General features: G+C 43.0%; 1 protein-coding gene across 1 annotated transcript; it reads right to left on the bottom strand.

Annotated features, from left to right (window-relative positions):
• Nucleotides 1-303: 303 nt before the first annotated feature.
• On the bottom strand, nucleotides 304-26938 carry SELENOS (selenoprotein S). Its single transcript, XM_083184286.1, has 6 exons — nucleotides 26769-26938; nucleotides 21563-21688; nucleotides 13595-13701; nucleotides 3876-3965; nucleotides 1507-1591; nucleotides 304-929 (listed from the first exon to the last, which is right to left on the bottom strand). Exons 1-6 carry the CDS (start codon nucleotides 26845-26847, stop codon nucleotides 850-852), a joined length of 567 nt encoding a protein of 188 aa, XP_083040412.1. The 5' UTR covers nucleotides 26848-26938; the 3' UTR covers nucleotides 304-849.
• Nucleotides 26939-27494: the final 556 nt, after the last annotated feature.

Here is a 27494-nt window from a genome sequence, read left to right on the forward strand (position 1 = left end):
GCACTACTTGCTTACTACTTATATTGAACTAATGCAATAAATACAAATACACCGGGAGAAGCCAGGAGAGGCATCACTGTGCCCCGCCCACAAACAAGTGTGAAGTTTAGAACCACAATTTGAGACTTTATAAAAAACAGTTAACTCAATATGTAGTTATTTTACGAATGCAGTTTAAACATGAACCACTATTTGGAAATGTACAAAGATATGCAAATGAATGATGACCAAAATGCTTAACAATGTATAAAAGCACTTTTTTTTTTTTAATGAAACATTTTTAGATTCTATAGATTACAGGCCTCTTTTAGCTCCTGTAAGGTCTGATGAGGCAAATCAGAACAGAACGGTTGAAAATGTGCCTAACTGTCTAGAGTTCAAGATCTAAAACAGGTCTTTCCAGACAGATATCACCACATGTATTTAATAGTGCAAAGTGCCTGTATTTTTTTTTATCTATTAACATCAAATGCAACAATGAGAAGACATTTGTATATAGGGCTAACCACCATATATTATCAGTCAACCTTCTTGGTTTCAAACCATTTGTAAGGATGACATCATTCAGAGCGTCACAGTGACAATTTGTATAGCATCATCTGTTCATTTAAGTTGTCGCTGGCTTTTCTAGATATTTACTCATTCTCTCTAAATGCAGGTGTTGCCACACCGCAGAAAGCACGGCTATAGCAGAAAGGACAGAACATACTATGCGTCCAATTTCTACTCCAGATGAAGCTTCAGACTCAAGACCCTTGAGGGTAGAAAGAGACGCTACTATTGCAGGCGGTATAGTCCCTTCACCTTGCTGGTATTTTGAAAAGAGGAATACCAGCAAGGAATTTAACCTCATCCCCCTGAAGACGGGCCTCTTCTTCCAGGTCTCCAGGCACATGTACCCCCTCCATCGCCTGTCAGAGGGTTAAAGCCTGAGGAAACAAGGCAAAATAAAAATCAGCTGCAAGTTTAGAACCTCACATAAATGTGTCTCTGTATAGGAGGGAGTATGGCTAATCCTAAAAGGGTTTCAATGCCATAGTGGTCAACGGAGATTAACTAATGACGCACAATTACGACTGAAAAGTAAGACTGCTGTAGCTTGCATTGCTGGTCACTAAGAGTAAGAGGTTTGGATGCCTCCTATGTCTGTCTGCTGCAGTCTTTCTGAATACAGCACTGTATAATGACGCACAATATCTCTATGTCCGGCCTCACAATGTTCAGCTTGTGAATACACACAGGATCAGAGGTGCAGCGAAGGGGATGAATCCAGATATAATGTGCTCTAACACTCGGCTGTGGTATCCAGATTGTTAATGTGGAGTGGAAGTGTCCCAGGGCTGTCCGCCCCCCTGCAGTAATATTGGCAGTATATACAGCATTCATATTGTGTATACATATATTGAATAGTTTACATGTTTGGCAGGGGGAAGTCAAAACATCTACTGGTTTATTTTAAACCTTTTTTTCCCTCCCTAGTGCCCTGCATTTTTAGCACATACTGACCGCTGCCTCGGAGAGCTCTCCGATCTGGTTTTGGCTTTGCAGCAGATGATGATGATGTGGAGGTGCTGGAAGATGGCTCCTCAGACTTTAGAGAGGGGAGGAAAACAAATATTAAAATTGAACATATCTATTAAATAGGACGCAGAAATAAAATAATATAGATTAAGGTAATATGACCGAAGTTTGGTAGCTGTGAGTGCTGGAACTAATGATAGCTGATAGGGAGTGCATGTATGTATTTGGATTAGACAAGTAAGATGGGTCCATTCTTGAGGGAAAAAAGGTATTAGAAGGTACAATATGAGTAGATAAATCCCAGACTACATTAATAAACCCAGATGAAGCAATAGGCCATAACTAACATGTTAAGACGTAAAGGCAGTCTGTGAGAACAGGACGGTATAGAAGGTATAAATAGATAGTCCTCCCGATGTTTAACACCATGACTAGGGAAAAAAAAGATGTTGTTGAAGGTGCCTCGATGTCCACAAGAGTAAAGTGTCCAAAAATAATGTATTATATGTAAGGTAATGTCATAGTTGCCTACTTTTGAAAACTAGTTTCAGGGAGATTATAGTTGGCAGTAGAATTTTGCACAGCTCCCTATTAAGTGTATGTGTCATGCTCCACCCAAGGGGCATGGTCAGTTCCATATATGGGCATATATGTGCTTAAATGCTTGTTGCAAGATATTTCTAGATAACATTGGTAACTATATACTTTAGGAAATGTAGCAAGTATTGATAATAACAGTGCTGCCTGCAATATTGGATTATTTGTTTGCGATTATTTGCTGTTCATTAGTAACAACATACGTGATAATAAATGTGATACCTATGTAATAAATTCCAAGTGTAAATCCCACTTGATTGTATATATCTCTGATTTCTTTTTTCCTCAAAAAGGTAACAGCTGCATAAGGTGGGTTAGAAGAAATGAGGGAGATTTGTAGACTTTTCAGGGAGAGAGGGAGATTGCTCCTATTTCAGGGAGTCTCCTGCAGAATGCAGGAGGGTAGGCAACTATGGGTAATGTACTGTATGTTGTGTGTTAATGAAAATGTAAATGCACTCTGATAATAAATTAAACATTGTAAGCTGCAACACGATAGAACGACAGATATGATCAGAGTGTAAATACAAAGTAAAGATGTCTTATGTGAATGTAATGTATATGTGTAATTTTGCAAATAAAATAAATTCAAATAAAAAAAAAAAAAAATAGGACGTAGAAAATGTGAATACTACAAACTATGCTAGGGTAAGAACACTTCGGTACATACCCCTGTGTATTTCCTAAAACAAAGCCATTATTATTTATGCTATTTTTTTGTTGCAGACAGGAAGCTGCCAGTGTCCAGAGTAGTATGCAGTGTTTGTGAAGGGGCTTCTGGGGGAGATACAGTGGGGATGGGTACATTGGACAAGATGTACTAAGCCTTGAAAAGTGATAAACCACCAATCAGCTCCTACCTGTCATTTTTCAAACACAGCCTGTGACATGGCAATTAGCAGCTGATTGGCTGGTGGTTTATCATATGTTATCACTTTTCAAGCTTTGTATATCTGGCCCATTATGCCGACACTCACAGTTTACACAGTAACTATGCCGACAGGACAATGCCGGTGGCAGTATTCAGACACAAGTCTAACTTAGGGCAGTTCATCCATGTGAGCGTTATAATCTTAAAACATGTTGTGTCGACATAATGACCTGATACCATGCAGAGGTTACCAGCAGTCCATACATTCCATATACTGGTTACGGGGCCTACACACTGGGCCATTTCAGAGCATTTTTTAAGCAATCTCATTAGATCGCTTAGGAAATGCCCCTTCATCGCTCCATGTGTAGGGGCCACAGCAATGCGTGGCCCCGCATGCCACTATCGTCCAGTGATTAATATCCAGCATGCTGGATAAATTACTTAATCGCCAGTCACGGGAGAACACTGGCCCTGATGGATTGCTAAGCACACAGAGCTGACCCATCGCTGTGCATCACTGTGTGCTGAGCGATCTACATTGCTAAGATCGCTCAGCAGTGTCGCCCCACGTGTAGGCCCCAATAGGCATTACACAGAATGTGTGGGTTTATTATTATGCATTAAAATAAAGTTGAAAGAAGTATTTGTCTTGCCCCGCGAGAAGAAGTGTGAATATGCGGAATAAATAGGACAGGACATAGATTGAGTGTAACTTATGTAACCCCACAAGCAGCAATGATAATGTGCTGCAGAGATCAACATATCCTGCCCATTTCACCACTAGTTTTCATGATTTATGCCTCACTTGGAGATGGATGATCTCAGATATTGATCAATGACCATTCTAGTATCCCGTCCCTGACATGCAGGTCTGTTATGTCACCTGACTGAGGTTAGAGGTCATCCTGTAACTCCTTCCTTCTTTCATGCTCTCCCAACTCTGAATCTTCCGATTTCTCTTCTCTTCTTCTATCTGAAATATAAATTTGTAACTAGATGATCACATTCTTAATTTTTAAAAGGTGCAACAGGATTTTTGTAGTGCCCTACACAGTGGATGGGAAATCCAGCAAACCCCCCCCCCCCCCCCCCCCCAAAAAAAAGGGCAGTGTATATGCTCAACAATGCATGTTCTCGCATATCCTTAACAATTCCCGTGATCTAAACATGCAGGTAAATTTTGGCTATGTAGCCAACAATTTGCATGTTCAGCGAGGTCCCGTTGACATCACTAAATTACATTGTTTAGTGTGTATGGACAATATCGTACTCCCGTGGCATCTAGTTAGATGGAGAAGGCGCACAAGAGCTCACCCTCTGAGGAATGAGCATTTGCAAAGTGGATTACGGGAAAACACAGAAAGATTATCCTCTTATAATCTAAGAGGAACTTTGTTGTCTATAACTTTCAACTGAATATTTTACAATATATTTCAAAATGATCATATTCAGAGAACCATTTTTGTATTTAATCAATATATATGTTTAAGCATTAGTCAATCAACATTGAGCATGCAAAACCTGACTGCACACTTATACTACTAGAGTCTATGAAAACGCCAGGTGGTACTGTACTGAACATACAGAGGTATTTCCTCACATCCAGGTTCCTTAGTTTAGGATGGCCAAGTATCGCAGCTGATAATTGGTAACTGGTCATATGCTCAGGGCGTGGAACCAAAACAGCTGAGTTGCCTGGGCATTTTAGAAGAAGGCTGCCATCATTCTGTATGTGCAGTCCTCTTCTGATTCCACTCAGCCATCCTTCTGGCTTTCCACTGTAACTTGAAATGCAATGTGTCGCTGTATTTGACTACCTTTATCAGAATGGTCATGCATCTGATCAACCACTGTCATGTATGAAGCTAAATTGTCTACATTGCTGTAGTAATAAGAGTAGCAGTGCTAGATGAGATGTGAGAGCTGTCTGCTAAATTATTAATGAAAAATACAACAAATCCAAAGTGCAAACACAACACAACAAAAGCCAATGAATGTAAAACGCAAGGGAGATAAATATAAACAGTATAAATAAAGAGCTTGGAGTGTAATTACCATAAATGACTGTGTAAATAAAACCAAAAGGCTTGCCTTTCTCTGACACTCTACTGTAGCAGCAACTGTGATGCTGAAATGTTATTTTACCCCTTTTACACCTACAAGCCAGGTTGCACCTGGGATTTTAGACCCGGATCCAACCTGGGTGCAACCCCACTTGTGACCCTTTTACGCCACCGTCCCCATCCAGCATAAGCCGGGTGGGTGATGTCACCGGAGGGGGAGCCTGAGGTGGTGCTGGGAGATGAGAGCATCTCCCAGCACTTGCTTTTCCATTTCAGATAACGGGTCCCATTGACCCAGGTAGGACCCAGATCGACACGGCAATAACCCGGGTTAAAAAAATAAATAAATCAACGGGTAAATTTACTGAGATAGAAGTTATTGAAGATTGGATGTTGCCCATAGAAACCAGATTATGTTATCGTCTAGATGAGGTGCTTAATAAATAAGTAGAATCTGATTGGTTGGCAACATACCATCTTCAATAGAATTCCCATCTACCCCTAAGATTCTAAAGGGGCCTACACACATAGTGATTTGCCGAGTGTTCTGAGTAAATGCTGTGTGCTGAGCGATCTGTCAGGGCCAGTGTTCTCCATGAGAAAACTGGACCTGTTGTGCGATATTACTATTGCTATGGCCCCTACACACTGAGCCATGTAGGGGCATTTTCTAAGGAATCTCTTGAAAATGCCCCTAAATTGCTACATTTGTAGGCCCCATAATGAGCTATAGATCAAATAAACTCAATTCTGGGTAAAGCTCATTCACATCTATTCACCCCTGTTATCTTTACTTAACTAGAATGAACAAAGAGCTAGTAAAGTACTGTACACACTTCTACAATCATTCTACTGATGAGATTACACTTTTGTTTGGAAGCCCCAATCAAAGTGCTGATATAGCGAAGACTTTAAAGAGCAATAGTACAATAAAAAAAAAATGTATATAGTAGATGTACATAAATCCTGAGCACATGTATAACGGTGCTGTCTAGTATAATAAGTGCAATAAAATATAAATCCATACAGGTGTTCTATCCGAAGAGATCACATTCATAAAATATATACTGTACCATAAAGCACGACTACTCACCAAGAAGCATGAATAGAGGATCAACTATGAGATTCACAGAATCAAACTAATATCTGTGGCCACAGACTGGAGTTCTTATTGCATTAGTATTGCATGCAAAAACTTAAGCTGGCCATACATCTACAGATTGATTGTCAGATTGGGCTGGTTGGACCAAAAACCTGGTAATATCTGAGTGACAGTTTTTGGCAGTTTTCCAGCAATTCAAAGCAAATGGTTCCAACCAGCCAGATCTGACAATCAATCTGTAGATGTATGGCCAGCTTTAGTTATTACAGATTAAGTAATTCCTGATGAGAGCCTGTTTCCTGTAAAACCTGATCACAGGGCTGTGATTTCACAAGTCGGGCGATAACCGAGCAACTACACATGCATACGGCTCGTAGTACTCATGTGCGTGGCCATCCGGTGATACAATCCTGCTACTCTTTTTATTGCTGGCAGTAGGCAAGTTGACTGACAGAAAGTCAGTGTTTGGGGGTAGGTAACTGTTAAGGTGCCATACACGGTGCATTGAACTCCGTGCTTTTAGTACTAGATCGCATTGTATCTTGTACAAAAAGCATACAATGTGCTACAGCACTGTGTTTTTTGTACTAGATATGATGCATTCTAGTACTAAAAGCACAGGCTGCACAGACTTTATTTGCTGTGCAATGGGTTGTGGACTGGAGCACGCATCTCATCGCACTGCCCTGTCGCACCGTGTATGGGCACCTTAGGTGTCAGGGAAGACGCAAGTTTGGCAAGGCATTTTTAGGGAGGGTGCATGACGTCCGTTCCGGCCTCACTCAACCTGTTTCTACCGCACCAGCTGAGTAGTTTCTGGGTTAAACACACTGGGAAAACCATTAGATGGTTAGGGAGTTGCAAATGGTTTTGCAGCTAATCGCAGGCCTGCGATATTTTCACAAGCGTTTCGCAGGGTTGCACAGAGTTGGATTTTACCCTATCTACCCTGTGTCAAATAAAACAGAGTATTAGACAGTTATGCTGGGTACACGATTTGGGCTCAATTTCCCCAATTTTGCTGCGTCTTACGACTGACTGTATGTAAAAAGAGCAGAATCGTACTTGTTTTCACTAAGATTCTGTTCCGATGAGCGCCCCTGCTGGTCGTCTGTCGGATTGGAGATTTTACCTACTGCAGTAAAGATTTGTTAAACTACATTCGATTGGGTACCGATCGTGTGCAGATCATGTGTGTCTGTATACTTCAATCCAGGAAATAGTTTCACGATTGTCAGACGATCACGTCCTGGTGTGTACGCTACATTACTATTTAAAGATTCCTCACTAGATGTTCCCTGGCATTCACTTTATGTTCGTTTTAAGTAAGATAACAGCGATGAAACAATATATAGGAGGTGTACACATACATAAAGCTTTTAATTGGGTGTGTATGGTATAACACCTGGGGGGAGATTTATTAAGTGAGAAAAGTGAAGCGTTCCTGTTCCACAACCCATCGCACAGCATTCTATAAAATTATACACTGCGTTTCACTAGTTGCCACGGGTAACGTCTCCACTCATCACTGCTTCCTACATACACTTCCTGATCACACTACATTCACCCACCAGTAACAGTAGGTTACACCCAATCAGTACATATGCTTAAATTGGTTCCTTAGCATGTAAAAAGGTGTTTCTATATTTTAGGGTCATAGCTTCGGTAACACTAATTTTAACTTTTCCATAATACCTGTATCATAATCTTCCCACCATGGGACTATATGGGCATACCACTGCGGTCAGTGATATATTCCATTTAGTAAACATCACCTCAGGTATAAGAGAACCCATTTTGTACATACAGTACATTACTAGGTATTTTCTGTAATAAACAGAACCTTTGTGTACTATGATTTTTCACGTGAATGTTTTGGAGGAGCATTTAACCCATTATACGAGTTGCTGTGTATATTATATTAAAAGTAAAATCACTGTTTAGCTCACCAGATTAGCCATCTATACTGACAGACACAGACACAGAGCTTGCAGACGCCTGAAGTGGTTGATAAAACGGGAACAATAGTGTCTATTCAATAACAAACACACATGGGACTCTTCTCATTTACACAAATAGTCATTTCAATTGCTATTGTTCATCTAATCTATTATAAATCTCTGGGAGGTAAGGTTGGGATGTATTTAGCAAACAGCTATTGATGTTGGCAAAGTACAATCACTGGTTTTATGCAATGGATTCTGTGTCAATACCAGTCAGGGGAAAGAAAGAATGTGATACAGATGTAACTTCATACATCCAGCCGCAATATGATACGCATACAAGATTTGTGGCGTGAGTGAGCAGCCTGGTTCCATGCAACTCCGCTTGCGCCGGGCATCTCTTTTTCGCCAAAAAGCTGTCTTTAGTTGCAACGCAATGTGACTAGGTGACACTTGTGTATTGTGTGTGTGACTTGTCTGTGTACAGAATACAACAGAACTTGTATTGGAAAAAGCTGCATCCACTGCATCAGTAGGAACTAAGGGTTTGGCACAACTGCATCAATGATGTAGGAGGACACACTTATGCATATGTAGTACACACAATGGAAAATCTAATAAAATGAATGGGCTAACCGAAACGGTGAAGATATAACTAAACACTAAAATACAAATAAACCTAGAAAAGTTTATAACCTTCTCCAAAGAAGCCTGCTCCTGGGCTGCTTTCCAATAAAAGCGAGATCTGAAAATGGATTTCTAATGACAAATACATCTATAGCTGGCCATGCATTAGAATGATTTGAGGTCCGAATGCATGATTTTGACAGGTCATGCAATGCATTGTGGGTGTTTTTAGTGCACATCTTGAGGTGTTTCAGTATGATTATGATCCAATGTGTGTGCCCACGGGTCGTGAGGTGTACCCTATGATCTTATGTACTGCACACATGATCTGTCGAGACCGGTTACATTGTAAGGACATTGTTAGCACATTGTATGTAAAAATGCACAAAATTGTGAGTCCAGGACTGCCAGGGAGTTCAAGGGAAATCATGAACCGATCCGCATCGGATGCTGGTCGTCCTGATGTATGGCCAACTTATGGGTGCTACAACAACTTTTCCCAGATTCCACCAATGAAGACTCTGAGCCTCTGGACCATCTACTTGGCCACTTCCATTATACCGGGTACAAGGTGGCAAAGACCTTTGTCCACTGGCATTTTAATTCTACAAGATACCAATGATATGTGTTCCGATACAGCACATCACAACCACTAATATAGTTAATGTTCCCTCAAACTGTAGAGTTGTTTATGAAACCTGCTCATTTTGACCTATCACAATATGGAAACGTGTGCATCCACACAATGTGGCCCTCGGTTGCACAGAATCAACACCCCATAATTTCGAAGCAGTTAAAATCATCTTGCAGCATTCACAATGCACACGGTTGCAAAAGCACAGGAGCCGTGAGAATACGTAGCTGCCATATGCAGACAAAAAGAGCAGTAAAACAAATCAATGTTTTCATTGCAGTTATCACTTAGTATGGAAAAGACTTTTTGAGGCCTGCACCTCTTTCTCTGAGAATGCAGCTTATCAATGGACAGGTATAATAATGGAAGAAGTCTCCAACATATCTGAATTTGAATAAACTTTCCCAAAGAACCAAAATAACATTTGAACGCGGTAACAATTACTTCCGCATTTTACTAAAGCTGGGTACACACCAGGACGACTAGGGCCCGATCCCATCAATCTAGATCCAATTCCGACCAATTGGATGTAGATTGTGTGCTGATCGGGACCTTTTCTGACCTGGTGTGGACCGATACCGATCCGATGCGCGGTCCCGCGGGTCGGTCGGTCGTTATTGAGATCCTACCTGCTGCAGGTAGGATCTCAATGACGACCATACAGCCGGGTGCGGGTCGCCATCGGATCGGACCCGCTCACGGTGCACATCGTGAGCGGGTCGTGCCCCCCCGCGTCATCGTGAGCGGGTCGGACGAGACACTGACGACCCGCTCACGATGTGCATCGTGAGCGGGTCGCCCTGGTGTGTACCCCGCATAATGTTCCTTAAAAAAAATAAAAACACAACTTAAAATGCTTAGTTCTCTTTTTTGCCAAGCCGGACGAGCCTCAATAAACAGCTACCGCAGGGTTGGCATTTGAACGGAGCAACAATTAAATTGTTCAGTCAGGTGCAGGGCTCCCAATAAACAAGTGAATTTCCGCCTGAGTCTAACTGGGAGAAAATCACTATATTAATATTTATGATGGAGAATTGCAGTTGATATTAGATATAGCTTCAGACTTAACTATTTACTCTTCATCCCTGACTACCTCTATAACAGTAATAGATCCAAGATACATGGGCAAATCCATCCTGGGAAAGAAACCCATCCCCGATTTGTATAAATAAGCTTTTGTATCACCCGCGACTAGTGATAACATGTTCCTCCATCTTTGACACAGAGGGAAGCAAAAAAACATTGACATAGAAATATTACCAAGCAGCGAAAGGGAAAGTTTTTTTTTTTAAAATATTATCATTACCACTCCCTTACCATATGGTCCCAGTATTCAGAGGTTATGCCCAGTCTCTGGAAATCTATTTTCCTAGAAGTCAAGTTCCGCATGCGCCTAGGTTAACTAGCAGCAAAATGCTCCGGAACCGTGTAATACAAGCGCCAGTCATGCTGCAAAACAATAACATAACTACTACACAGGGGAACAGTTACATTGGTGTAGGTTTCCCTTTTTTGTAACAGCTCTTCGGTACATTATAGTGTCTCTGTGCCGATGCACACAGTATGGTTTCTGTTCTGACCTCAGCTACCTCCTATGAGTCAAGCAGAGATATCATGTATTATATGTACAGTATTATATCTGGCACTCGGCTGTGAACTATTCAGGTTCCCACATCCCCGTCTGCTCCGAGAGGAGAAAGCTGCCAGGACCTGGATTTCATTATTTGCTTTGGGTGAAAGAGCCAGCCCTTTTCACTGCCAACATGACTATTGTGATGCAGAGAGAGGAAACCTGCCAGGAGATCTCCCCTCATCTATTACCAAGCGGCATTACAGCATGTAACCTAACAAAGAGCCAAAAAGTGAGCAACTTGTAGATTACACTCAGAGGGAGAACGTTATTAGCATGCAGTTTGTAGACAGTATATTGCATGAGCCATTTGTGTGGTGTCTACACATTGGAAGTGGCCACAGGCCTCAGGATGGCTTTCCCTGCAGAAGTTGCATCACATGGAGATAAAGTTTAGATAAAATAAATATGTTCATTCATAGGGCAGTATTCAATGAGAAAAATTTGCCGTGTTTTATGGCGAGTTTGTGCTTTTCTCGCGTTGGACGGAGACTTTTGTGCTCTCAAAAAGCGAGCAACCCTATTCAATGTGCACTTCTCGCCGTCTTTCTAAGTGATTTTCGCCGTGTCTCTGTGTAGCAATTCTCCATCTTTTCATGGAGAAGTGGAATGTGAACTAATAAAATAAAAGTTTTTTTGTTTTAATTTTGGTGTAAAAAAAAAATCAGGAATTTTATTCTGTGAAGGGGCATGCTATTTTTATTCATGTGCTTATAGCACATGAATATATGTTTAAAAAAAAAAAAAATTATATATATATATATATATATATATATATATATATATATATATACACATATATATATATACACATACTCATTTTTAGCAAAATTGCTGGGCATTTTTGCCGCAATTGAATACACAGGTATTGTAAACGTCCCGTATTTAGCCAGCCAGCAAAAAAAAACGGGACAAAAGGAATACCTCCCTAAAGGTCCCCATACATTGGGCCGACTTGTCCAAGGGACAAGTCGGACCTTATTTCTTCGGCAGCTCCGTCACGATTTGGCACTTGCGCCAAGTTTTGCATGTGATAAATTGTATGCAACTCCCGGGGAGCTGGATGGCAGAGGGGAGCTGGGCTGGGGAATGCTTGGAGCTAGGAGGGGGGCAGCCAATCAGCGGCCTCCCATTCATTTGTATGTTTTTTTTTTTTAACCTAGTTTCCCGGCTCTCCAAGAACACCACCACCCGGCTCCCTCGCCAGCGCCCACTTACCACCTCTGTGAGTCCCCCGCCTGCCACTCTTCATCCCCCCTGCTGGCTCCCAGCGTTCCCCAGCCCGGCTCAGGGCTGCACATATTTATCTTATGTGCAGCCTGTCCGACCTCCTGACTCCAATCCGATGTGCATGGAACCGTGCATATGGTCAGACGGGATAGCAAAACATGAGATTTGGTCCAATTTATCGGCCCGATGCATTGAAATTGAGTCAAATATCACTAGTGTATGGGGGCTTTAAGACTATGCAACCTGAAATTACTTTTTTTGGCCTGTATCAGGTCATTAAGACATGGCCCTAGAGATGTGAGAGGAGCTTCAGCCATCTCTTTTTAGCTTCTAACATAGAAGTGGTGTGAAGTCAGAGTACCATCGGATAATTGTTCTGCAGCACCAAACAGAATACATAATACAATGAGCAAAAATGAGAAAACAATGACTTACAGTATGAGGCAATTTAGCACAAGTACATGGTAAATACAGATTTACCATGTACCATTTACCGGATACTGGTGGAAACCGCAGAACTGTGAGAGGTGCTGAACGTGTGGTTTATAGGAAAGAGAGGAATAAAGAATAAAGCCAAGTAGTGCACTTGGCATCTAGAGGAGATAGATGTGCTGTCAACAGATAGAGAAATTATGGGAGGTGTGGTTATTCGGGAGGGTTGGAAGGTGATCAACTCAGTCTTCCATATGTCAAAAGTTTAAGAAAGCGTTGGGACATCAAAGAAGAGATAGTGGAGAGACACTAAAGCAGTATACACACGGGGGTGATAGGGGCTGAAATCGCTGGGAATATGGTCGCTCAGCATATTGCCAGTAATTGGAGTGTGCACCAGCGATAAATCGCGGGGTGTGCACTACCGTTTCCAGCACCTGAATGGTCGCTGGTCGGAGGAGCATGCTCCTCCGACCAGCGACTTCCCCTGCCTTTTCTCCCGGCAGTGTGACATTTTCATCTGCGACCATCTCTGGTCGCAGATGAAAACGGGACACTGAGCAATATGATTGCTGAGCAATATATTGCTAGCGATCATATTGCCAGCGATCATATTGCCCCGTGTGTACGCACCTTGAGAAATACAAGTGAGGAGGGGGGGAGAGAGGCCAGGAAAGGAGAGGTGCATTTGAGTAACATTAGCATAGAGGTGATATGGGAAGTTGAAGGAGTTCTACAGGATGTATAGAGAAAAAAGGAGAGGCCCAAGAAACGCGCCTTGGGGGACACCTACTGTCTGGGGAAGGTGGAGTCTTGTATTTTACCTTCAAGGTTCGGATCTGAACATTTCCATTGTGGGGTTCAGTTGTCCATAAAGTTACCAGAAAAGGCGACAGGCCTAGATATTACAATGCAAGCGAGTCACAGCACCAGTCTCTTACCTGCTTCTGCTTTTCTTTATATTTTTCGGCCTGAGCATTGAGCTCCTCCTGCATCCTCAGCCTGGCCGCAGCCACGGCTTCCTCTCTTCGGAGCACTACTTCTGGGTCTATGGAGAAAGACATGATCAGGCTGCATGGTGTTGCTAGGCAAAGCTTCCCTAATACTACGAAATAAAGTGGCAGTGAACACAAAGGAGATGCAAGATCTCTACTGGTACAATTTTTATGGGAGATATTAAATTATATCTCCTCCTAAGCCCAAAAATTCAGTTTTAGGTAAACCCAAACACCAAGGTGATCTTAGGACTGGATTTCAGGTGGGTCCCCTCATACTTTCCATGTGGAAACAGGCTGTCTATCTCAAAATTGTAATTACATTATAGGATGTGCACTTTGTGCCCAGTAACAGATCATTTCTCCTCAAATGAAAATGTAAATCTCCCCTATAGCTCGACACCCCATCCGTATCTATATATCTTTATTATAACTGGATCCCTTTCACAAAAACAAAATAGTTTTATGTGGTGTTAATAAAACCCATATTGGGGGAGATTCTCTAAGAATCTCCGCCCATCGCATATTTAATTATCGCATATGCTGTAACATATGCGATAATTAAGGCAAAGGACAGCTCTTGCGTTAAGAGCTGTCCTTTGCGGTGAGAGTCGCCGGGTCCCAGCAGGTCCCGGCGGCTCTCCCCTCCCTCCCACACCTGGCGCTGCTGCTGCTGCGCCGGGCTCTCCTCCTCCCTGCACCCGTAAGCGGATCAGTGCAGGGAGGAGGTCACAGGTCCGGGCAGCACTGCGCTGTGCTGCCCGGACACAGGTGAGGGTGCGATGCGGGGCGGCGGAGGGTTGTGATAGAAGCCCATTGGCTTCTATGGGGCATCGCCAGATTTTTCTGGCGATGCCCCTTGCCGCGGTAACCCGGAGGGGGATGCTTACAGCATCCCAAAATGCGGTAAAAACCCCGATAACTGGGTTTTTACCGCATTTTTAGCTTAGAGAATCTCCCCCTTAAACCTTCATGACACCTTAAGGCTATTCTATCAGGAGAAATAGTTGGATAACGATTACTATTAGGGGGTAGATTTAGGAAGCAGTGATAAGGGAGGAAAAGTGAGCCAGAGGAGAAGTGGCCCATGGCAACCAATCAGCTGCCCTGTATAATTCTATATTATGCAAATTATAAATGTTACGGCAGTGCTGATTGGGTGCCATGGATCACTTCTCCTCTGGCTCACTTCTCCTCCCTTATCACTGCTTCATACATCTACCCCTTTAATTTCCTTCCACTGCTGCTTTGCGAGGAGTAAGAAAAATAATTCTTACATGCTGCAGAACAACGGCCAGCTTCCAGTAAAATGAATAAAATAAGGACATTTAAAAAGCACAGTGTGTTATCATAAAAAGGTGCTTTGTGATACCAGTTACAAGTCCAGCCTCCATTGGGTGCAAGAAATGAAATAAGGTTTTACTGTAGATCCAGCCAAAAGTAAGGGAATAGCACATTTCCTTACAACTCACTTTACAGACTGTTCTAGAAAAATGAACTATCCCTGTGCACTTTATCTCCAAGATTTCATAAATCGCCCTCTATACCTCAAAAAAAACAAAAACAAACCACAAAAAAAAAAAATCAACATATGGCAAATACTAAAAATGAGGACAATGCGATCTGGATTAAATGCCATAACAGGACAAGTTGTGAGATTTATGAAAAGCGACACATGGGTGTAATGGACTGTAAGCTATAGCAGCAATATGCATGTTCTAATTTTCAAAACCATCTTAGAACAAGTTTGACGCATTCAATTTTTAATGCATTAATAGAGTGATGCATGGACATCACAGTTTTCCTCTGAGTTTCAGAATAGCAATTAAATAAGGTCCAAAACACATTCCAGAATGCTATTTCTACACTGCATAGGTAGCATATATATGAAAAATAAGATATCCAGATGATAGGTCAACGTGGTAAAAAGGTGGGAAGGTACAACTTATGGGGTGAAATATAATAGGGTGAAAGAATCAGAAAGTGAGAGACTTTGTAAGAAATCTTCAATATTTTTAAAGCGGCAATCATTTACACTGCAAAACCAGTTTGATTTTGCAGTGTAAATGATTGCCGTTTTTAAAAAAAATGAAGATTTCTTACCAAATCTCTCACCCTATTACATTTCACCCATGGAATACACAAGTTATTTTTTGGAATGTTTTGCATTTTTTACATATTAATGCTTTACCATAAACGTGGACTATGACTGGGAACGGTAATCTGTGCCAAGCACAGCAAGCCACATTACCTAAAGCATGACGGGTGAAGCGAGGGAACGTGATACACTAATTAGGGAGTCATGTGCTCAAACCTACAATTGGACACCCAAAAAGCACGTGTCGACCAATTCCACGTCAACCGTTTAATCATGTTGATTTTTTACATGTCAACCATTTGGGGTCGACCTAGACACTTAAAACTTTTACTGTCAACCTTTTTTACCACACCCAAAAAATATACCCACACCTTCCCATCATACCCACTAACTGAATTGACCTCTAATGCTGTGTACACATGGTACAAATTGACATTAGATTTTGAGGTACTTGTGAGTTATCCGGGCGCCCGATGTTGAAATTGAATGTCAGTACAATAAGAGTACGATGCGACGCGATTTCCCTTGAAATTTCCTCGTATCCAAAATCGCGTCGTAATCGCGTCGCATTGTATGGTATACAATGCCACGCGATGCGACGCGACGCGATTTTAACACTTCCCGCCCAATTGTAATCCCGCCCTCTGCCACATCTGGCACAATTTCACTCTGAGGGAGTTTTGACAGGAGAAAAGAAGTGATTTGCTGTGTTGGTGTGTCTGAGAGTTTTTGTGAGGTGAAATTTGTGAAATTTGCTTTCAATTTATTTGGATATTGCCCCATTTTGCCCCTTACACCATATTTCACAGTATGGCTTTGCCGGCCAGTATCTTCAGCCTCCCCAAAACTGAAGAGGATACAGTTAAATTCATGCAGGACAATGGGCTGCTTCCATCCACAGCTACCTCTCCAAATGGACACCCAATGCGCCTGTCCGTGAAAGAGCGGAAATAGCGCTGCTATATCAAAAGCTGTGGGAAAAAGCAAAGTCTGCGGGCCTCACTATTTTACCCCGGATGCAGGCTTCCATTTATGACCATACTCCGCTTTATTTTCTGCTGGTGTGAGGAACTGACATCTATAGACTTTTGCGACAAGCATTTGAACATATGTAATAAAACTGCTATCTTTTACAATGCATTGATGCGGGAGGCATGTCAATGCGACCTCATGTCCCAGCCTCAACGCCGGATTGGTGGACCAGGCAAAATTGTTGAAATTGATGAGTCGCTCTTCGCAAAGAGACAAGCCAATGTCGGCAGAGTTCTCCCACAGCAGTGGGTCTTTGGAGGAGTGTGTCGTGAAACAGGGGATTGTTTTATGTTGCCAGTGGAAAAGCGAGATGCGACGACCCTGATGACTGCAATTGCGGAGCACATCGAGGCTGGAAGTACAATTGTCAGCGATTGCTGGCGTGCGTACAACACCGCAGAACTGGAGCGGGCTGGATACAGTCACTTGAGAGTCAATCACAGATATAATTTTGTGGACCCGGACACTGGAGCACACACCCAAAATATAGAAAGACTATGGGGATGTGCAAAGTGGCGGAACAAACGCCAGCGGGGCACAGCCCGCCATCACCTGGACTCTTATATGCAAGAGTTTGTGTGGCAAAAGTGCCTGGCGGGTGACAGCCCATTTAACCGCATTCTACATGCACTAAGTTTGTTGGCAAAATAATTACGCCTATTAATTATTGTATGCTATGTGTTGTTGTTGTTGTTATAATTTATTTCTGATATATGCTAATTACAGTTATTCCTTAAATTCTGTTGTCCTTAATGTGTCAGATATGAATGATATTGATGAATGATATTGGATGTTCACAACCAGGCCACTATCAACGTGAACCCGAAGCATGGCGAGCGCAGCGAGCCCGCGAGGGGCGGCGGTACGCGTCATCCGACCTTTTCATGCCCTACTATCCACTAGGGCGTGGAGTGAGAATAGAATAGTGTGGCGAGCGCAGTGAGCCACCGAGGCCCGAAGCGTGGCGAGCGCAGCGAGCCCCGCGAGGGGACGCGGATACCTTCACAGGTAAGCGCGTCCCTTCGCGGGCTTCACAGGTATCCGCTGCGCTCGCCACGCTTCGGGCCTCGGTGGCTCGCTGCGCTCGCCACACTATTCTATTCTCACTCCACGCCCTAGTGGATAGTAGGGCATGAAAAGGTCGGAGGACGCGTACCGCCGCCGCTCGCCACGCTTCGGGTTGGCGTCAATAGTGGAGTGGCGTTAACAATGGGGATGGGATTTAAGTTTTGTCACTTTTTGGGGGTTTTGGCCATTTTTACATTGAAATTAATGTAAAATCGGGTCTCAGGGACCATTTTACATTGATTCCAATGTTAAAATCGGGTACACTGCTAAAATCGGGTGCTGATCTCGTCGCATCGCATGCCATTTGGTTAACACGCGATGCGACGTGATCCGATGGTACCCGATCTAAAATCGGGCGCCCGGATAACTCACAAGTACCGATTTTGACAATATAGTCAAAATCGAATCGGGATCGCATATACATCACATGAACTTTCTATCCGATTCGATGCCGAAAAAGTAGAAAAAAATAAAGTGCCAGACAATCAGCTCTTAACTGCCATGTTGCAGAATGTGAGACAGATGTATTAAGACTGGAGAAGTGATAAAGTGGCCGGTGATAAGGCAGCAGTCAATCAGCTCAACTGTCAAGTTACAGGCTCGCCTGGTGCCTGGTCACCTCTCACTGTAGCACTTGACCAGGCTTAATAAATCTGCCCCACTGTATTTAAAAAATAACAGGAGTTGTTTAGTTGGGAGCTTTATCTCCAATGCTTGGCACATACAGTATGTCCTTATATTTCCTTTCATAATTACACACTAGTGTTAATTCTTGTCATGAGCCAATTAACCTACCAGAATATTGTGGATGGTGGGAGGAAACCTATGAAAGCACAAGGTGACTATACAAACTCTGCACAGTATCATAAAGGGAATCTAACCCATGACCTCAGTGCTGTGTAGCAGTTATGCTAACCATTTCACCAACCATACAGCTCCCACATCTCCACATGATTTGACCAGCACAAGAATCAGATCTGTGCTTTGTTCGAACCTTACCTATGGCAAAATGGAGGACATTCAGGATGAGAGGATGTCAACAATTGGTTGCTATAAGCGGTAAAACGTTTTGGACTGTAACCTGTGCAACCATCGTAAAAATGCAGCACAAGTGCAGGTTCTTATAGTGATTAAAATAAACAGTAGATAAAAATAGCACAATCAATTCCAAATGTTGGCCCATCTGCTCTGTGTGAATAAACCTTACACAACTCCCGAGTTCCCTTTCATCCCAATAGGGAAGCGGAATCCCCATGTGTAACTTATAACCAGACACAACATGCTTTATAAATCATTTACCACCATATTATTTTACTTTCCTCTGAATGAAATATGTCCAATCCTGGTGACTTCTTGAAACATATCAAGATAAAACTATTACGTGTCGAGCAAGTCAGACAACCTTGTGGGCTTGGCATAAACTGGTCTCCAGTAGCGGTGAACTCATCCTCCCTTCTCTGCAGTTGTCACTACGAACAACAGCATCTCTTACACCTAACCTACGAATAGATAACTGGTCTGCTTTAGGTCTTCTGCTCTTGGAGGATATTCTTAGTGATGGGTCACCTTCAAAGACAATTCCATGTCCCGCTGCAGGATTTCCATAAATACCTATAAGTTAGACATTGGATTCGCAGTCACCTCCCTGAATCCCCTAACCTTATATATTTACCTAAGATACGGTTATCCTTTTTGTATCCCAATCTAATAGAGGAGGCATCTCCTGATGGTACCAAAACCTGCTAACAGATGCTCAAAGGGAGAAATTATCCTCACAACATAAATGGGGAAATGACTTAGCCAACGTGTTTACTGAAGATATTTGGAAAAAAGATTTCGCTTCTGCTTCACAATTTCTAAATGTGTTAATCATTGTGAAATGTACTAAAAAGTCCATAGGGCCTACTTCACAGGCAACATAAGATTTGGCCTCTGTACTGTTGGAGGAACTGTGGGATGGTGGGCGATACCTTACATGTCTTTTGGTCATGTCCAGTACTTCGACCATTATGGAGTACAATATTTGTCCTTATATCAAGAGTGTTGGGTGTTGATGTCCCATTGGAACCGCTCTTAGCTCTGTTTCACTATTTCCCAGGTGTGATGTCCAGTGGGGATATCTATCTCTTAGGCCACATTATAATAGCTACTGAGCCTTTCATTGCTCGGCTGTAAAAGTCAACTTCAATACCCAGCGTAGTGACAATGGAGAATGAAATACACACTCTCTTTTTGAGACATCTGGTAGTAAATACTCCTCCTCAGCTTCTCTATCCATATGCGGTGGCTCCAGTGCAGTGAATTTAGAGAGAGAGAAGAGTCAGGAGATAGATATCTATATATTACCCAATTGTGGTGTGGCACTTAAAACTTATAAGTAATGTCCATATATATGGTGGTCCAAACTTCAGTGAAGCAACAGGGAATGTTCATCCAATAGTTTTTATTTGATTCTTCATCAAAATGTACCAGGCAAAACAGCAATCCAAAAACGTCCCTACGCGTTTCGTCTAGACCAGCGGTTCTCAAACTGTGGGTCCTGACCTTCTCAGCATGGGGTCGCGACTCCATGTTGCTGACCATCAGGCTGATAACTTTTCTAATCTCAGTCAGTGATTCAAGGAGCCTGTAAAATCTGTTGAATTGTCTGTTACATCAGACTCCTCACATCATTTTGTGCCTCCACAATGCTGCCATGTATGTGCTGTCTGCTGACTACACATGTGATGTGATGTCCTTATGCAGTAACTTACTGGGGTCCTGTCATTATTTTTACTGTCTGCTGGGGTCCCAGAGCAAAATAGTTTGAGGACCCCTGGTCTAGACAGACTGTTAGGGGAACAGCATTTTTGTATCATATAGGTTTTAGATCAGGGTTGCCGACTTTTTAATGCTCCTCTCCGGGAGAAGCCCGGAGAGGAGACTTTCCTTACCCGATCGGGGGGCGGGGCTTGACGGTGACGTCATTAAGCCCCACCCCCATGACGGGAATTCGTAGAAATGACTGGTATCCATGGAGGGGGCGGGGCTAAAATGACGCGATTGTGCTATTTTAGCTCCGCCCCCTCCTCTGAGACCCGCGGATTGCAGCATCTACATGCCGCGATTCGGGGGGCTCAAGGGGGTCCCCCAGATTCCGGGAGGGTTGCCCACCCTTCCGGGGGGCCGGGAGGGGGACCCGATTTTCGGGAGACTCTCGGAAATTCCGGGAGGGTCGGCAACCCTGTTTTAGATACCTATGACGCCTTCCCTGCTTGTGCTATTATAATTGTCTATACCGATGATAAAAATGGATATCTGTGCATCCAGAAATAATAACAGCAATAAAAATTGGGTCTTTTATAAGGACCTCTATCACCTACAGGGAAGAATAGCATTATATTATATATATATATATATATATATATATATATATATATATATATATATATATATATATATATATATATATATATATATATATATATATCCTGTAGACCTGTCTGTTTTAAGATCACCTGACTATATTTTATGCTTTGGCTGATGTATGGGTTTATATTGACTGTCCACCAGGCATGTCTAAACCTGTCCCCTCCCCATTTTACTTTTGTACCTCTATTATACATACTTTACTGCATTTCTTTCAAATGTAATAAAAATCTATTATTAAAAAAAATAATAAAGAAATAGACTAATGAGTATTATGCCTTAAAAAAAAAAAAGCCTGCATTACATACCGGCTACAGATGTGGATGTAGTTGTGAGCAGTGCATTGATGTTGTCGGATAACTTCTGCTTCAGGAGGTACACACCAATGCAGGCGAACAGGAGGAGCCAGCCATAGTTTGATAGAGTTGTGCCCACTGCAATAGGAAAAGATGTCATCAGGAAAAGTCACTTGTCACATTGCCCTATTACACAGGCCTCTGATAAAGGCACTTTTCAGACACCTTCCACTTACTGCTTCCAATGTTATCTGGACGCCGGGTCTACAGGGTTTAGTCGATCCGGCTGAGTTAGACGCGTAAACATCTGGTATCTGGACGCCGGGTCTACAGGGTTTAGTCGATCCGGCTGAGTTAGACGCGTAAGGATCGGTGGAAGCCACTAGAGCGGCAGTCACACTGGTAAGACATCGGCGGCTGATCTCTGGTCAATGTACACTTGATCGACCATGGTCCCACCTCCACCTTGGATCATTCTTTACTATCCAAGTGGACAATTGTAACAAGGCATTGTGCCCAAAGCTGTGAGGGGACACTGTGCACCTATACAGTGTCCCCGGGGACCCCTGTGACATTCTGCAACAAAAAATCCTAAAAAATGTCCTGTCGACCACGTGTCCGTTGACCATGGTCCCGCCAATCAGCTGACGGAATCTTTAGGCGTCTAACTCAGCCAGGTCAACCTGATATACCACAACCGCTTCCAATACACAGATCTATAGAACCAAATTCCTAGAAGACTTGGGGCCTGATTCTGGTTTACTCGCAAAAGCAAATTCTCTCTCTAATGGACAATACCACATGCAGAGAGTTACATTTGGGCGAGTTATTTTGTTTCTGTGCAGGGTAAAAACTGGCTGCTTTATTTTTACAATGTAATATAGATTTCAGATTGAAGTACAAACCCCGCCCAAATCTAACTCTCTGCACACGTTACATCTGCCCCACCTGCAGTGCACATGGATTTATCCATTAGAGAGAAAATTTGCTTTTGGTCCCTTCTCCTAACAGATAATCAGAAAATAGACTATAAACTCCAAAAGTACAAACACGCACATACAGTATATGAATATGTTATCTGTTAGGTATATACCAATGTCCAATTTTCACTGAACTGCACCGCCCTCTAGTGGATATCTACTGATGTTAAGTGAGAGCAACTTCAAATTGTATCAGAACTTTCTTATTTTGGGATATTGTTCTCTAATGCTGGGTACAGCACTCTTATAATCTAGTGATGCGAATAAGCTTGCTTCAGGAAAATGGATTTTTTAAAGTTTAAAAATTCTCATATGCTACTAATAATTAAACAATTATACCTTTTTTTCCACGAAAATTACGGTATAACGGGTTATTTTTTAAGGCAACCCGGGTCATGGTGCAGTATTAATGTGCAACCCAGGGTTATCCGACCAGGATCACTCTAAAGCATAAGGAGACATGGTGCCGCATGTGGTTCGCAGTGCCGTACAGAGGGCAGACAGTACAGCATGGCCAAAAGTTTGGAGAATGACACATTAATTTTCACAAAATCTGCTGCCTCCGAATAGAGATCAGATGAATTGCAATTAATTGCAAAGTCCCTCTTGCCATGAAAATGAAGGTGGGTCTTAGGGCTAGGAGGGGGGTGCAGGGTTAGGCACTTAGAAGGAAGGGGGGGGGGGTAGGCAGCAGGACTTAGGGTTAGGCAGCAGGACTCAGGGTTAGGTGTAGGTGGTAGGGTTTGGGTGTTAGGGCTAGGCTGCAGGGATGAAGGGTTATGGGCAGTGTTCCCTCTAAGCTGTGCGCGCGCACACAACTCGACGAGCGTACGCACAGATATTACAACAGAGCGCACAAAGCAGCAGTGCTCCCTTTTTGCTGTTGTGGACTCAATTGATGTGTTTCACCCATTAACTACATTGTTTGCTGTGCTTTGAATGTTTAAATGTTTAATATAATTTTGAAGTAAAGTTAACACAAATGCTGAACGTCATTTTCCAGTTATATATAAGTGACGCACAAAAATTTAAATTTCCTTCAAAAGTTGCACAGCCAAAATCTTTTGCCGCACACAGCCTTCATAAAATTAGAGGGAACATTGGTTATGGCAGGGTAAGTATACTTACCTGAGCCCGGTCAGGATTGATACGGTGCACTTTTTAGTGTCCATGTCATGTGTCGACATTTGGGATAAAAAAAAAAAAGTGAAAAACCCCATGTTGACCTTTTGACTGTCGACCTAGACCATGTCGACCTAATGACCCTGTCCACCTTCAGGTATGCCAACCTTGATGCATGTCAACCTACCCCGTGTTGACCCTATGAGCCATACCCCAACAGAACACAGGTGACATTCTGTTAACATGCTACTTATAGCATGTTATCTCCATCAATAGCACAACTTACACGTTTACAGCTGATACCAGTCCAGTTAACATGTTCTAAGTATCATGTTGTCCACTTCAGTACCTGCATTCTGGGGTCGACAAAGTGGGTCCCACATATCCATCCCATTCAGCACCCCCCCCATTTATTTGCTTTCTAAAAGGGGTGTACACAAGGGGCGACTCTTCTAAGCGATTTTGACTACATCGTGAAAATCACTTAGGAGGTTTGCCTGAATCACCCCATATGTGCGCAGCGGGCAATAGCGATGTGTAGCCCCTCAGTGTCGCCATCACCCGGCCAAATAGACAGTACAGGCAAGAATATTCTTCCTAGACTGTGTATGTGGCCGAGGCTGCCAGGATGTAGTTAGCCATCTCTCTGACAGCTTAACTACAGCTTGATACACACAGGGCTCAGCTGAAATCGCCAGGACGGAGTCCAGTGAGTACTGGTTTTAATCCGTGCAAACATGGGGTAAGATATTGGCTTAGTGCCAATTCTGTCTAAGCTGATTTTGAGATTAGAGCACTAAATTATTTTGCTAATGTGTGTAATTGGCCATAGGTCACATACACACAGACAGCGGCTTAATCAAAATTGCCTTGCCTACACTGTCTATATTCACTGGGTGATATCGATGGCATGCATTTTTAGACCCGTCAGTAGTGTCTCTGTGAATGATGCTAGTGGTCACAGTTGTGGAGTGATAACAGCGGCAGTAAGGATCGCCAAGTGTATACAGGCAGTTAGGGGCAGATTTGGTAAATTAAAAGTGTTCTCAATAGCAACCAATCAAATTTCAGCTATCAAATCGCACTGTATCTTACCCCTTTCAGCGCCAACATCTCTGTGAGAGATTTGCAAAATATCCCCTAAAAATGCCAGCGTCCCTCACATTTGTTATATAAATTCAGGATGAGAGATTCAGAAAGTGAGAGATTTGGTAAGAAATCTCCAGGTTTTTTTTTTCAAAGCGGCAATCATTTATCTCTCATCCTATATAAAGGAATATATTACAGGTCATTATGATGAATACAAATGTTTGCTTGGCAATGTTCACACCAATTTGACAAATAAACTTGGCACTCAAGTGTTAAGAAAATCCCACGCCCGCCTCTCTGCCTCACCCCTTCCGCCTCCGAGCTGCACATAAGATTTATCTTATGTGCAGCCTGTGCGACCTCCAACTACGATCCGATGTGCATGGGACCGCACATCGGGACGGACAGGATGTCAAACACATAAGATTTGGTCCGATTTATCGCCCAGATCTGTCGGAATTGGCTCAAATCGGACCAAATCTCACTAGTGTGCATTTTTTGATCGCATGCCATACACCTGACGCACTGCGATGCAGCCCCCTATACGATATACCCTAATGGGTGCTTACAATGTTAAATGCACCCTTACTATAAATGTGAACCCGAAGCGTGGCGAGCACAGCGAGCCCGCAAAGGGCGGCGGTACGCATCCTCCGATCTTTTCATACACCCACTATCCACATCGGCGTGGAGTTGATCTTATAAAGTGTGGCGAGCGCAGCGAGCCCCGCACGGGGACGCGCATAACTTCACAGGTATACGCGTCCTCTCACGGGGCTTGCTGCGCTCGCCACGCTTTGGGCTTGGTGGCTCGCTACACTTTATAAAATCAACTCCACGCCGACGTGGATAGTGGGGGTATGAAAAGGTCAGAGGACGTGTTCCGCTCCGCTCGCCACGCTTTGGGTTCACGTTTATAGTGGGGGTGGCGTGGGGGTGCATTTAACATTGTAAGCACCCATTAGGGTGCTTATACAAGTTATAATCGCATCCCATCGCATTGTATGCCATATACAATGACATACAATTTTTAAATTGTATGACATGAGCGATATCGCACGCCAAATGGTCTGCGATGCGATGGACGCCGTGATACTACACAAATACCAAATGATATATATATATATATATATATATAGATCTATATATAGATCTATATATATATATATTTTTTAATTAGAAAAGGGTAGTAAAATACTGAATCATCGATTGGAATACCTCTGTGTATCTTCTGTGCTTCAGGCACGGTGTTCAGCACAGTATTATATTCCTTATATTCCCCACTGGGAAGTTGGTTTAAAAAAAAAATTCATGAAAAACTCATGTCGACCTTATGAACATGCCTGTTGACCAATAGTGGTCGACCTAATGATTGTCGACTATACAATCCAAAATAGCTGCTCCAGCAGCTTACCCTGTCGGTATGAAATAGAGGGGGGAAATAAATACAGAAGAAAGTGTAAACCTATAAGGCCCTGTCTGAAATGGGGGACTATGTAAAAACCGGACCGGACTAAACCCTGGACTGACGGACAGGACATCAAAATCTGCAGTCCGGAGCTTGTAGGGTCCGGTCCGGGGGGTGTCTTGTCCGGGGGGTCCCTGTGATAGCTATCACCAGGGACATGGGGGAGGGGAGATTACAGCCTCCCCGGGTGGTCCGGACCGTCCGGTTTTTGCTACATGCCCGGACCATACAGGGAGGCTTTATTCTACCCCTACCCCCCCCCCCCCCCTCTACCTGGTGACAGATGTGACAGGCAGCCCCCCGGACAGGACACCCCCGGACAGGACACCCCCCGGACCGGAGGCTACAAGCTACTAAATGCAGTTTGATGTCCGGTCCAGCGGTTTTGTGTTGGTCCGGTTTTCACCCATACCCCTGAAATGGTGCTAGTAAGCTGCAGTGCTAACCACTGTACTACCTACCAGCTCATTATAATTATGAGCTTACAATATATATGCTATACACAGTGCCTATACGTATAACAGCGTTAATAATACACTGTGACGCACGTATTCCCCACCTGTCTCCTGCAGGAAAGAGGACCAGTCTAGCTCCACCACGTCGTTGTTCGCTGGAACCTCCCGGTCCCCGAGCTCCATGCTGACCGTGACGGTGCCAAATCTACTTCCACCGGCTCTGCTGCTGTTTACTCGGCGCCAGCTAGTGACAGCCGAGGGGGTGACGTGTCCTACGGCGACGTCACATTACAGCTCGTCTGCGTTTCAAGCCTCGTTGTGGGGAGTGATAGTTCGGCTTCTGATAGGTTTCCTTGGCTCATTTTACTGTGAGCTTTGACTTAACCGTTACCTTTCACCGTGACGCAACCGTACATCTATTTCCTACAGCAGATAGTAGCGATTTAAAAACCTTTGTCCATTCCAGAGTTGAATAGGTAAATGTTATTCAGACTTTGTAGGAATATATATTTTTCCAGCATTTCAATGTAAATAGTATCTTTATTAAAAATCACACACTTTCAGCATTCTTATTGTTGCATTAAAGGAAGTCTAAAACAGTATGGAGAAGCAACATTGTGATATCCCAGATGATATGTTAATTGGCCCAACATTGTAAAATGTATGGCCTCAAAAAGTCTGTGATGCTTTATTATTAATATTGTTTATTTATATGGCTCCCCAAGAGTTCTGCAGCGCCTAACAGAAAACATAAGTAGTATAGAACTTAAATGACATCCTATTACCTCTATCTAGATCAGGGGTGTCAAACTCAAATTCATCGGGGGCCG

The sequence above is a fragment of the Crinia signifera genome, chromosome 4, assembly GCF_055691185.1.
Source record: "Crinia signifera chromosome 4, ASM5569118v1, whole genome shotgun sequence".
Lineage (NCBI taxonomy): Eukaryota > Metazoa > Chordata > Amphibia > Anura > Myobatrachidae > Crinia > Crinia signifera.